Here is a 12,025-nt window from a genome sequence, read left to right as displayed (position 1 = left end):
AATAACTCGGCATAAATTTAAACTGAAACAACAGGTTTAATTCTAATCTGCGTGGTTCTGATTCGGTTCTGGACGGACAACTTCTGCACTAAGGTTTTACCTTAAGAGCAACAAACAGGACACAAAGACAAGTCGAACTGTTTTCATGTATTTATGGAGGTAAGATGTTGAACATCTGATTAATGAACTTCAGCCTTTAACACCCATCTGACAGAAAAACAGCCGTAGCCATGGTAACAGGATAAACACACACGGATTTCCTCCCAATGGGTTCCTGAACAGGTTCTGTGGGAACAGACATCTGGACATGGACCTAAAGATCAGACAGGAGCACCTGCAGAGGTAGCTCAGCCAGATCAGGAGGCGGCTTGCGGTGACGTCATCACCAGGAGGCGGAGTTAAACACAAACATGACGATGAAGAACATCTTCCTCTGCATGTTCTTCTTCTGAAACGCGCCTGAATCCAACCAAAGACCGCGTTCACGCTGGTCTTCCTTCTGATTGGCCGCCGCTCGGCTCTTTATGAGTTCATCACTAAACTGCTTCAGCTGTCAGCCAATCAGATGTCGTCCTGCTCTGCTCGCTCTCTGGAGGAAACCCACCTGCTGACGATCACTTCCTGTAGAGACATTACCAGCTCCATTAGTTCCATCTGTCCGACATAAACCAGGGATCAGAACAACTCAGAACCACAGTCCTATGGTTCTGGTTCTGGTTCTCACCACCTAGCTGCCATGGTAACCAGTCCTGATAGCTCCTGGTGTTAACACAGGCAGTATAAATACATTGGCACATTGAAGAATATTACTCATCATTATATATTTCATCTGGAAAAAAAGGTTGAATTGTTAAAGTCAATTTAATAATTTTTATATTTAATTATATTATGTCCACAAGATATGGAATGAAAAAATCCCCTCATGTAATAATTTTAAAGAAAAACATATATTATCTCTATTGAAAAATGTAATTTAAATAATCAGAAACTTAGAAAAACAAAAACTCTTCTAAAGAAATTTTACTTTATCCTTTAAGCAGAAGCCTTTGCTATTTTCTCTTATTTGCTACAGACCTTTTATATATGTACTTGGATGTATTTTTGCACATTTCTTATGAAAATAATATTGTTTGTATAAACTAAAAGATACATTATTTTATTTGTACCTATTTGTGTATAAATTGAATTAATGTTTTTTACTCTACTTGTAGATTGGAAGACCTTTGAATAACACTACTAATATCCGTTATTATTATTATTATTATTATTATTATTATTATTATTATATATAAATATTTTTTTTTACCATTATTTCTGTTTATAATGTTTTGTTTAATGTAATGAGATATTAATTATTGTGTTGAAGATCTTTCTTTATAATGTCATTTGTTCAAAAATTTGAAAAAAACCCCAAACACAGGCAGTTACCATGGTAACTTGTGATTTGGAGACAGGTAGTTGACCTTTACCTGAACCTTTAATCTGCTCAGGCACACAGGTGAATCCAGGTCATCCTCTGATAGGTCAGTCGGGTAGATGATGTAACACAGCATCAGCTCCTGGGAACCAATCAGGACCCACCATCAAGAAAGATCAACAGCAGCACCAGGTACCAGCGACAGGTGGAGCAGTTACCTTGGAGACAGTGGCTGTGATCCTGCTGAGAGCTGCCAGAGAGCGCCAGGAAAACGGGCGCAGCGCCGCCGCCCCCCCCAACGATTCGCCGGTCCTCTCCACCACCACCGAGTAGCTACAGCAAGAGGTCAGGGACAATCTGTGAGGCCCTTCTAGATCCCTCCTGCTGCAGCATTTCTAATCGTTTTCAGAAACTAGACACGGGATGATCCGTCAAAAGCTCCCAACCCAGAGCGGAACGAGGCGGCTCTGGGAGAGACAACATGTCTGACCTTCACCTGAACACAGAGCGAACACCTGGAGACCAGAACAGGTGAGCGTTACCTGGCATGGTAGAAAGGTGGTCCCTTCCTGTAGAGCACTGAAACCAGAACCAAAGGAGAAAGCACACTTGACTAGCAGAACTTGTCCTGGTTCTGATCCAGAGCCTCTAACAGCTCCAGCTTTTCCCTGCACTCTGACTAACAGGTCACAGTTCACTGGGCCTTACTGAGATCAACGCCGTATTTGGCCCCGCCTCCTCCCTTAGGGACCCATCCCCTGCTGCGGAAGTGATGGTACGCAGCGTAGGAGCTGACAAAGTCGGGACGCAGCAACCGAAACTTCCTCCACAGCTGCACGACTGACAGGGGCTCCTGACCAATCAGAGGACAGGACAGAGATGATGAGGTCACATCCTGACAAAACGCATCAAAGGTCCAAATGAGAGCCTCACCTGCTGCTGGTAGACAGACAGAACGCCAAGGCTGTAGACCAGGAAGAAGGCCTGCAGGTCAGACAGGTGAGCAGATTAGGCGTGAAATTTGGCCATTTGGTGCAGTAATTGGTTGTTTTTCAGTATTTCCTAGGAATAAACTGATTGGATGAAAAAGACTCGTCTGTGATTGGCTGCTGGTTTGAGCCTAGTGTAGGCTGAGTGAGAGTTGTCAATGTTGAGTGCTATTAAATGAGCGTTTGTAAGACTTAAATGCACACAAATCAAATTATCATTTCTTCACATAGAAATACACGAGTAGATCAGTCGTTGTTGTGCTGACTCAGGTGCGTTACCTCCTCCAGGCTCAGCTGCAGGTACTCTGTAAGAGCCAGAGGACTCCGCCTCACCTCCCTGGCTCTGCCTCCATCCTGTAACCATGGAAACAACCTCAAATGAACTGCAGCAGCAGAGAAACACCTGCAGCAGCCACCGTCTCAGGTGAGGACCCACCTGAGCCTCCAGGTCCACCAGGACGTAACCAGGACCTGGAACACGGAGACCAGAACCGGGATCAGAGTCGGAGTCAGAGTCCGGTTCTGAGTCCAGGTCCAGGTTCTGTGAGTCGGACCTGAACGTTGACAGGAAACAGGTTCAGTCTGGTTCTTCCTCAGAACCGGTCTCTCTGGGTGCTGAACTCTACCTGCAGTTTCTCTCCTCTGGCTCTGACTCCGCCCCTAGCCTCTTCATTTGGACACAGGGTCCGCCCCTTGGCTCTTCTTCTACTGCTCCATTTGCCTCTTCTTCCTCCTCCACAGTCTCAGTCAGAGCCAGCAGCGTCTGATTGGCCGCCTCTTCATCCAATTGCTGAGAAGAAAGCTCCGCCTCTGCCCACCTGAGCAGCTCTTCATACCTGTGGGGGTCAGACATGTGACACTATCACCACAGACAGGATGTGACGTCACTGTGTAAGCAAACAGGACGTGATGTCACTGTGTAAGCAGACAGGATGTGATGTCACGTACCTGGACTGAGAGATGACAGGTAGAAGCACACCTTTGTGTTCTGTGACAAAAACAGAGGTCAGCACGGATTGGATGACTGTAGATGATGTCATTGTGCTGGTAGAAACTCACGCTCCCATTGGTCGGAAATGCTGTGTTCCGGTCGGGCTCTGGACAGAACCCCTTTCCCAAAGTATCCCTGAAACGACAAACACATTTAGCCTGAGAGACGATACTAAGGGCAAAAACCATCTGAAGCTACACAGTAGGAACACCTGACCATGTCTGGACCTGGCTCTACTGCATCTGAACCTGGTTCTGGGCCCGCATCTGCTGGTTCATACTTGGTTCTACTGATCTGGTTCTGCTGGTTCTGACCTGGCTGTAGATGCTCTGGATGTGGTCCGGATGGCAGACCAGAACCTGCTGGTGGACCAGCTCCCCCCGGTAATGCTTCCTGTCCTGCTGGTTCCGGATCAGCGGCAGCGGAGCCTTGTAGTCCTCATAAACCCGGTTCCTCCTCCGAGGAGGCCGGAACTCCGCCTGCATTCCGCCGGTTCCAGACGGCCAGAGTTAGGTCCAATCTCAAGTTTAAACGCCGTGGTTCGTTCCTGGGAGCTGAGGCGGTGCTACAGAAACTGTGTCCGGCTGGAAACTCCATTCGGAACTTCTTCTTTGCGGTTTGATTTGCATCCAAATAATTGCTCTGCCGCCATCTCCTGGATAATTCGCGTAACACACCTTGAAAGAATATTAATCGGTTGCTAATGAGACCAGAACTATTCCTCCACCTGCTTATGCGTCCAGGGTTTGGGGTGGTTCTGGTTTCGGTTCAGTTCCCCAGGACGGAACCGAGAACGGTTTCCCTCCATCTTTATTTAGCTGAAATCAATGAAGCTCAGCTCAATAATCTGTAATTGCCATGAGTAACAATAATCGTACTTCTACAATCCATAAACCCAGTTCAGATCAGAACCAGTCCACTCAAGCTGCTGGAACCAACTGTTCTCTCGCTGCAGTTCCTCCTCTAGCCTCAGCTTATTTTGATTGGTGGAAAGATTTCCTGCTTTAGATTCTTCATCCAAAAAACAGACGTCTGAAGCTCTGTTATGGTTTATGAAAATATTCACCTTTATTTACAAACAATAAATAAACATTCATGTCACACCAAAACAGACCAAGTGGTTAGACTGCTGTTTCAACTGTTTAGCTTCAACAATACTGGGACTGGTTTAACTGGTAGTATGGTTGTTTTAACTAGTGGATTGATTGGTTTAACTGGTAGTATGGTTGATTTAATTGTGGTTAGACTGGTTTAACTGGTGGTGACCGACTCTTCCTGCCTGTCTCCCAGTGTCTCCTGTCTGTCTGTCAGGTAGTACTGGTGGTCCTGCAGGTGTCGGATCAGCGTGGTGTACTTTGACACCCTCCTCATCCTCGGCAGGATGAAGCAGCGGGTGAAGTCGTCCCGGCTCAGAGCGCCGCGACCCTCCATGGCCAGGATGCCGTTCAGGAACTGGAGGCAGAAGCTGAAGCAGTTGTGGTCTTCCTCATGGAACCTGAGAGACCGACAGGTGAGTCAGAGAGGACAGGTAGTGAGGCAGGGGCTTTGGGTGGAACCTACTTCTGCCACACTGGGTCCCAGGCGGGTCCCTCAGAGAACGACTCCAGGTACTGGTCCCACTGAGCCAGCAGGTGGAACATGTCGGGTCGGACCAGGGGGATGCTGATACAGCGGCTCCACCCACTCTGATCTCGTCGCACGCCATCCTGAGTGTAGTTATAAACAACACCTGGATAAATATACAGGTGAGACAGAGTCGGGTGAGACAGAGCGGTGACATCATCCAGGTGACCTGTAGGCCTCACCTGGACACCTGTCCTCTTCTCAGGTTCATACCTTTAGTGTTGGAGATGCCAGTGTGCAGGTCTGATGTCCCAGTAAAGTCTCTGAGGGACAGAGGAGGACACACTGGTTAGACCGGTGTCGTACTCCAAACTGGTTTCCTGACCTGCAAACCAGTCACCTGCAGGTAGCTGATACTGCAGGATGTAAGGTTTTCAGGTAAAGAGCTCAGGTGTTCCAGACCAGCATTAACAGGAAACCTCATCACCCGCCAATGCAGACTGATACTGGTTCTACTGGGTTCTAACAGCTGTCGGCTGAATGTTTTCTGCAGGCTAACCTGGGTATACCTGTGCAGGTGTGCCGTTACCTGTCCTGGTTGTTGTGTGCAGGAGCGACCAGCAGGCAGCAGGAGGTCTTGTGTCCGTCGGTGAAGGGGGACGGCAGGCTCACCGGCGCCTCCTGCAGTCTGCGGCCCTTCAGCTCCTCCCCGCAGCTCGGACACACCTCAGGCACCGCGAAGCAGAAGATCTCCTTCTGGCAGTGGCTCAGGTGGATGACGCTTTGCTCCATCTCCTCCTCAGCTGCTCGGCAGTCTGTCCCACTTCTCTTCCTCCTCCTCCTCTCTTTAGCCTCTTCTCCCCTCCTCTCCCTCCGGTTGCCTGGTTACAGCCTATCAGACGACATCACAGACCCCGGCTCCAGCCTATCAGGTGTTCTGGTGTCAGGCGGATGATCATGTGACCTGTTTCACCTGGAGGTGAGGCGGTCTGAGCAGGTGACCTCTGGACTGTGTCTGCATTGTTGCCATGGAAACATGGGCAGAGCAGGACGGGTTCAGCTTTATACTCTGAGGTCTGAAGACTGGTCGGGTGTTCTGGTTCTGACCCAAGCCAGCAGAAAAATTCTGACTTGAAACCTGAAACAGGAAGCTTCCAGGAGCTGCCTCCTGATTGGCTCTCACTGAATGTTTTCCATCTCACCTGTCAGACGGCGATCTGATCAGTGAGCTCAGGTGAGTCTGACAGAGATAGACTCACCTGGGGTCAGATGTCACACTTTCCTCTTCAGCCATTCATCATCTCAGAGGAGCAGGTGAAATTATCCTCTGTCTGCAGGTAAACTGGCACACCTGAGCTGGACCCAGGAAATACCCTGAGCCCAATTCCAGAGACCCGAATCACAGGACGGTCAGATCTTCAGGTAAATCTCCTGGAAATCCAGGAACAGGAAAGACTACAGGGTTCCTTAGAGGTTCACCGTGGATTTCTAGGGGATTCCTGCAGGGTTTGTTCATCAGGTGGCCGATGAACCTTGGGGAACTGAGGGGTTCCTCAGGGGCTTTGGGGGGATTTCTCAGGGGGTTCATCAGGTGTACATGAGGGTCCCTGGTGTACTTGGGGGTTGAAGTACATGAATTCAAGGAACACTTGAGGTTCCTCGAGGGTGCCTCAGGAGGTAGCATAGAGGTCCTGGGTTGGAATCCTAGCCTGGGGCCTTTCTGCATGGAGTTATTACGAATGGGTTCTCTTTGGGTACTCCTGCTTCCTCCCAGTCAAACTATGACTGTTTGGTTCATTAGTACCAAACAGGTGAGCTGTCCAAGTGGCACTCCACCTGTCACCCAGGACCAATTAATATCTACGTAAATTAAATCAAATAAATTGCCATAAATTGTTCAAATAACATAATTAGTTTTTTTCTGTAAACTGGTGAATATAAAGCTTAGCAGCTGATTTGGACCTCGCAGATACAGCAGTTTTGGTTCTGTTTTAGGTTCTGATCCAAAAGAACCTGGAACAGAATCAACAGCCTCTAACCTGAAACACAAACCAGAGCCGGAACCCAGAACCTCCAGGAATACAAATCAGTAATCCTAAACCTGAACAGGTGAAAGTCCGCCAGGTGAGAGCAGAAAACATCCAACCTGAAACCGAACCTCCCTGGGCTGATGAGCCAGAACCAGAACCAGTAACCCACACTGGGTCAGTCTGGAATCAAAGAGCTCCTTTTTGGATCGTTAAAATCACAGCAGGATAACATGAATCCACGGGACCAGAACCGGACCAGAACTGGACCAGAACCTTCGCATGATGGCGCTGTTTTATGCAGCTGCAGGAACGTTCCTCCTTCTGCTGCTTACACCCGGAGCTCTTAGAGCGGAGCACCAGCAGCACACTTCCGGCAGCTGAGCGCAGACCACGACGAAGAAGATGAGCACCAGACAGGTGACCTGCAGGTGAGCGCGCGCTCTTTGCCGTGTCTCTGTCCCTCAGCTACCTGTCCGACTGGCTCAGGACCGTCACTACGCACGCGCTGTTACAAAGCTAATGTTTTTAGCCGCTAGCTCCGCCGCTGGGTATGCTTACCTGTGTGAGCATGCGCAGCTATTCATCTGATCAGCCGATTGATCAATAAGCTGCTCGAGTCCTGCCGTTACCATGGATACTATAGTTTCGAGCAGAATATAGCTGCTTGCGTCTGGTTCCGATCCGGGTGCTCTTCCCACCCGGTTCGGTCCAGGTAGTATGACTGCAAAAGGTCGAGTTCCGTCCGAACCTCTGCTGTCCAGTTAAACCGGATCGGAACCGGTTTAATTCTCCAGAACTCCGGATCGGAGATGTTCGGTTTCTCAGATAAAGTTCTGGTTCTGGACTATCCAGCAGACTAAAGCTGCAGTATGTAACTTTTATGAAGAATTTAAAAATATATATATATTTTAACATATTTGTTAAAACTGTCGCCATGTTGTGACAGATAAAATGTAAAAATATCGATCTCTGAGCTACTGGAAGAAATTAACCGCTACCAACAAATCAGAGCCAGGAGGAGGGGCTTAGTGCAATCAATCAACTTTATGTACTTGTTGCTAAATATTCCAATGGTGGAGAAACAATTTACAGTCACAGGAAACGCTGCTAGTTTGAGGATTCATAACGTGCTATGCTAGCTGCATCACAGCAGAGAGCATTTTATTCTTCATAAAATCAAGAAAGTGATGGCCAACCCTGACCATCCTCTTCATGAGACTGTCTTGGAAAAGCGGAGTATCTTCAGTCAGAGGCTTCTTCAGACTTACTGTAATACAGACTGCTACTGGGAGAAAGCAGAAACTAATTTTGTTTTACAGATTGAGTATCACATCAAACGGCCACAACATGTTTAAACAAATGTGTAAAAAAAAAAAAGTTACATACTGCAGTTTTAAAAGATCCAATCTTTAGCAATGCTCTGAACGTACCTGAGTGGACTGAACAGGTGACTGCCAGGTGAGTCATGTGTCCAGGTGTGTTGCAGGTATTTCCTCCATGGAGTCTGCAGGGAGGGCAGCAACTGCCTGTTCTCTCATGACCTGAACAACAGCAAACCCTCCACCATCTGCAAGTACTACCAGAGGGGAACCTGCGCCTACGGAGAGCGCTGCAGGTGAGGCGCACCTGCCCCTGACAGCTGACCTGTCTTAACCTTCCAGGTACATAACAGGTGTGCTGTGTGTCCAGGTATGATCACGTGAAACATTCAATGAGAGGAGGAGGGGGCGGAGCTTCAGCGGACCCAGCAGGTGCAGGCAGAGGGGTCAGAGGTGAAGGGAAGAAGCCCTTGGTCCTGAAGGACAGAGGTAAGAACACACCTGAGCTGCTGCAGGTAAAAATAGATTTTTTCATACCTGACTCAATTTTAATTTATTTTTTTCTTGCTTTCTTTTCCAAGAAAGAAATTGCAAATGACAGAAAATATTTTTTAAAAGTGGATTTTATTTCAATCATTCCATCTGTCAGTTGGTGCCAGAATTTCTGTGGGAATAAAGTCATAATATTAGCAGAAAAGACACAATTTCACCAGAACAAACGTCTTAAAATTACAAGAAATGAGTTGATTTAGTGAGAAAAAAGCTTCTGTAGAAAAGATCTGATTAGTTCATTATTCTCTGAAATACTCAGTTTGACCGATCGACTCAAAGTTCAGCTACTGACAATAATTTGATGCTGACGTGTTTATTAAGTATAATCTGTAAAACTGATACCAAAGTATAACTTCACAAGATGCTCAACATTCATCATTTTAATTAAAAAAATTTTGTGTTGGCATAAAATTAAGATTATATTCTCCTAAAATTATGACTGCTTTCTTGTTTTTATTCTCTTAATTTAAAATAAAAATGGTTTCCTGACTGTAGAGTTTACCTGAATCCAAATAAACAAGCTGTCAAACAAGATGGCCGCCCTGGGTGATGACATCACTCTGAACAGTGGAAACCCAGGAGCCCAATGGTGGAAAAAAAATCAAAACTGAACAAAATTCAGATCTCCAGAACCCAATAATCTGGTAACTCCTAGGTTCTGATGATACCATGGGTTTGCTTGTGGGTCAGGTCCAGGTGTTGGACAGGTGAGTCCAGGTGTGCTGTTTGGTGTGTGACCCCGCCCCTTCCTCTTCCTCAGCACTGTGCGGCGACCGGACCTTTGGCGGCCTGTCAGACGGTCCGAACCCAGCTGTACCGGAGGCGGCGGCCGCTCCGCAGTCCTATGTGGAAGCTATCAGAACCGGGCTGGACGGGTCGGCTCCAGAACCAGGTGGGTCCCGAATAGAGCCATCCGATCGGCTGATGACAACTTCCTGTTTACCTCACCTTCTCCCTGCAGAGCCTCACGCGGTGGGCGGAGCCTATCAGCTCTGTCCGTACGCCGCCGCCGGACACTGTTTCTATGGCGACAGCTGCCCTTATCTCCATGGCGACCTGTGTGAGGTGTGTCGGCTGCAGGTGCTCCACCCCCACGACCCGGAGCAGAGGAGCGCTCATGAGAAGGTGAGCACCGACCGGGTACCGGTACCTGTCTGACCAGGCTCTGGTCCTGGTACCTGTCGGACCGGATCTTGGTTCTGGTATCTGTCGGACCGGATCTTGGTTCTGGTACCTGTCGGACCGGGTCCTGGTACCGGTACCTGTCGGACCAGGCTCTGGTCTTGGTACCTGTCGGACTAGATCTTGGTTCTGGTATCTGTCGGACCGGGCTCTGGTTCTGGCACCTGACCCTGTCTCTCTCCAGGTGTGCATGCTGGCCTTCGAGGCCGACATGGAGAAGGCGTTCGCAGCCCAGCTCAGCCAGAACAAGGTGGGTGAGGCGAGTCTCAGTGCCGGTTGCCGTGACGACAACGTCCTGACCGCGCTGTACCTGTGCAGGTGTGCTCCATCTGCATGGAGGTGGTGGTCCAGAAGGCGGCGCCATCGGAGCGGCGGTTCGGCATCCTGTCCTCCTGCTGCCACACCTTCTGCCTCAACTGCATCCGCCAGTGGCGTGGAACCAGCAACTTCTGCAACAAGATCATCAAGTGAGTCCGGCCCGGTTCTGGTACCGGGGACCAGAACCAGAGAAATAGAGAGAGATGAGGGTTCTGCAGAGACACCTGTATGTGTTTCTATTGCTTCTGATTCTGGTACCGACCCGGTTGCCCCTCTCAGTGGTTCTGACCCGGCTCTCCCTCCAGGTCCTGTCCGGAGTGTCGGATCATCTCGGAGTTCGTCATCCCATCCGTCTATTGGGTCGAGGACCAGGAAGAGAAGGATCAGCTGATCGAGCTCTTCAAGTCGGGCGTGAGGTAACTTCCTGTGTAAGCCCCGCCCCCTGGCTGTCGGCCAATCGGAGTGCGTCCTGACTCCTCTGTGTTTGCAGTAAGAAGGCCTGTAAGTACTTCGACCAGGGCCGCGGCTCCTGTCCCTTCGGGGGAAACTGCCTGTACCTCCACGCCTACCCGGACGGAACCCGACCGGAACCGGACCGACCCCGGAAGCAGCTGAGCTCCGAGGGAAACGTCCGGGTCAGAACCCACTACTCCCCTTACCCCCTGGCCCTGCGCTGCCTGCGGTTCTGACCCGGTTCTGTGTGTCCAGTTCATGAACAGGGTCCGGCTTTGGGACTTCATCGAGGAGCGTGAGCAGCGCGCTGCGCCGCCGCTGGATGATGACATCACTGAGCTGCGCCAGCTCTTCATGCAGATGTCGGGTCCGGGTGCAGAGGACGCCGAGGGCCTGCCCAACCCTGGGGAGTAGGGGCCTGCCGTCTCCATGGCAACCGGCGGCCATGTTGGTCCTGACTGGAGGCTGATGGAGCGGATATTTATTTATGGTGTATAAAGTAAATAGAGACCGTTTAAATCTGAAGCTGTTTGGAGTTGATTTACACACACACACACACACGCCAACACATACGCACACACACACACACACACATGTAAGTCTACTGATGGTGGGACAAAACTAAAATTTTTAATCAATTTAATTTCAGGGTCTGTAATGAATTATTCACATTTAATCACATTTGAATCAAACTACATAAAATAAGCAACATGTTCAATTAAAAACAATTATTTGCTGTTAAATTATTGCGTAAATAGACACATGAACTCTGCATCAAATATTTATATTTTTTATTCTGTTCCTCTGGTTCTTCAGATTTGACCAAAGTCTTTCCAGTGTTTCACTGCAAAAACACAAAATCTCACAAAAAAAACTTGTTCTACTGGATGATTATTTCACTTATAAGGTGAAATAATCTATAATTGGAATTAGTCCTTTTTTATCAATATATTGCTGAAAAGTTACTGTAAGTTTGTTTTGTCTTATTTCTACTGTAATGACGCGTTTAATATACAAAAATACTTGGTAATATTTTGTTTTTGCAGTGCAGGAAGCCCTGATCATTCATGCAGCTTCTTTGGAAATGTGAGGACGCTAACATTAGCATTAGCTGCTACGTGTTTAGCACTGAGATGCTATTTAGGCCTTAATAGCTCTGCTGCTAGGCTAACTCCTTTTAGCTCAACTTGAACACAACAACGGTCTTTTCC

At 48.4% G+C, this 12,025-nt stretch overlaps 3 protein-coding genes across 6 annotated transcripts; 1 reads left to right on the top strand and 2 right to left on the bottom strand.

The window, feature by feature from the left end:
- Window positions 1-135: 135 nt before the first annotated feature.
- On the bottom strand, window positions 136-4,327 carry tsen2 (TSEN2 tRNA splicing endonuclease subunit). Of its 3 annotated transcripts, none has more exons than XM_028002667.1 (12): window positions 3,712-4,324; window positions 3,466-3,532; window positions 3,355-3,394; window positions 3,033-3,242; window positions 2,843-2,960; window positions 2,686-2,760; window positions 2,351-2,401; window positions 2,126-2,270; window positions 1,960-1,996; window positions 1,636-1,750; window positions 1,470-1,559; window positions 136-621 (listed from the first exon to the last, which is right to left on the bottom strand). In XM_028002667.1, the coding sequence occupies exons 1-12, from the start codon at window positions 3,880-3,882 to the stop codon at window positions 562-564; spliced, it is 1,179 nt and encodes a 392-aa protein (XP_027858468.1). In that variant the 5' UTR covers window positions 3,883-4,324; the 3' UTR covers window positions 136-561. The 3 variants fall into 3 exon arrangements, 2 of the variants coding, with proteins under 2 accessions (XP_027858468.1, XP_027858469.1); XM_028002668.1 differs by having other exon boundaries at window positions 3,614-3,850; XR_003593591.1 differs by lacking the exon at window positions 1,960-1,996 and having other exon boundaries at window positions 3,712-4,327.
- Window positions 4,328-4,440: 113 nt separating this feature from the next.
- On the bottom strand, window positions 4,441-8,470 carry LOC114135397 (MKRN2 opposite strand protein). Of its 2 annotated transcripts, none has more exons than XM_028002670.1 (5): window positions 7,549-8,470; window positions 5,550-5,852; window positions 5,234-5,283; window positions 4,958-5,126; window positions 4,441-4,892 (listed from the first exon to the last, which is right to left on the bottom strand). In XM_028002670.1, the coding sequence occupies exons 2-5, from the start codon at window positions 5,750-5,752 to the stop codon at window positions 4,649-4,651; spliced, it is 666 nt and encodes a 221-aa protein (XP_027858471.1). In that variant the 5' UTR covers window positions 5,753-5,852; window positions 7,549-8,470; the 3' UTR covers window positions 4,441-4,648. The 2 variants fall into 2 exon arrangements, with proteins under 2 accessions (XP_027858471.1, XP_027858470.1); XM_028002669.1 differs by lacking the exon at window positions 7,549-8,470 and adding an exon at window positions 5,934-6,701.
- On the top strand, window positions 7,288-11,339 carry mkrn2 (makorin, ring finger protein, 2). Its single transcript, XM_028002666.1, has 10 exons — window positions 7,288-7,418; window positions 8,477-8,605; window positions 8,680-8,798; window positions 9,622-9,753; window positions 9,823-9,986; window positions 10,228-10,293; window positions 10,362-10,510; window positions 10,667-10,777; window positions 10,852-10,996; window positions 11,070-11,339. Exons 1-10 carry the CDS (start codon window positions 7,393-7,395, stop codon window positions 11,226-11,228), a joined length of 1,200 nt encoding a protein of 399 aa, XP_027858467.1. The 5' UTR covers window positions 7,288-7,392; the 3' UTR covers window positions 11,229-11,339.
- Window positions 11,340-12,025: the final 686 nt, after the last annotated feature.

This window comes from Xiphophorus couchianus, chromosome 20, assembly GCF_001444195.1.
Source record: "Xiphophorus couchianus chromosome 20, X_couchianus-1.0, whole genome shotgun sequence".
NCBI lineage: Eukaryota > Metazoa > Chordata > Actinopteri > Cyprinodontiformes > Poeciliidae > Xiphophorus > Xiphophorus couchianus.
The sequence above is the reverse complement of the archived record's forward strand: the minus strand, read 5'-3'. Positions and strand labels throughout refer to the sequence as shown.

What these genes read in the sequence shown, in the direction of transcription:
- tsen2 (XM_028002667.1), bottom strand. Translation starts at nt 3,882, where the DNA reads ATGCAGGCGGAGTTCCGGCCTCCTCGGAGGAGGAACCGGGTTTATGAG. An exon ending in TCCAGAGCATCTACAGCCAG is followed by an intron (nt 3,533 to 3,711) that starts GTCAGAACCAGC and finishes TTGTCGTTTCAG; the next exon opens with GGATACTTTGGGAAAGGGGT. An exon ending in CCTGTCATCTCTCAGTCCAG is followed by an intron (nt 3,243 to 3,354) that starts GTACGTGACATC and finishes TGACCCCCACAG; the next exon opens with GTATGAAGAGCTGCTCAGGT.
- LOC114135397 (XM_028002670.1), bottom strand. Translation starts at nt 5,752, where the DNA reads ATGGAGCAAAGCGTCATCCACCTGAGCCACTGCCAGAAGGAGATCTTC. An exon ending in GCACACAACAACCAGGACAG is followed by an intron (nt 5,284 to 5,549) that starts GTAACGGCACAC and finishes TCTGTCCCTCAG; the next exon opens with AGACTTTACTGGGACATCAG. An exon ending in TGGGACCCAGTGTGGCAGAA is followed by an intron (nt 4,893 to 4,957) that starts GTAGGTTCCACC and finishes TCGGTCTCTCAG; the next exon opens with GTTCCATGAGGAAGACCACA.
- mkrn2 (XM_028002666.1), top strand. Translation starts at nt 7,393, where the DNA reads ATGAGCACCAGACAGGTGACCTGCAG. An exon ending in AGAGGAGCGCTCATGAGAAG is followed by an intron (nt 9,987 to 10,227) that starts GTGAGCACCGAC and finishes GTCTCTCTCCAG; the next exon opens with GTGTGCATGCTGGCCTTCGA. An exon ending in CCCAGCTCAGCCAGAACAAG is followed by an intron (nt 10,294 to 10,361) that starts GTGGGTGAGGCG and finishes GTACCTGTGCAG; the next exon opens with GTGTGCTCCATCTGCATGGA.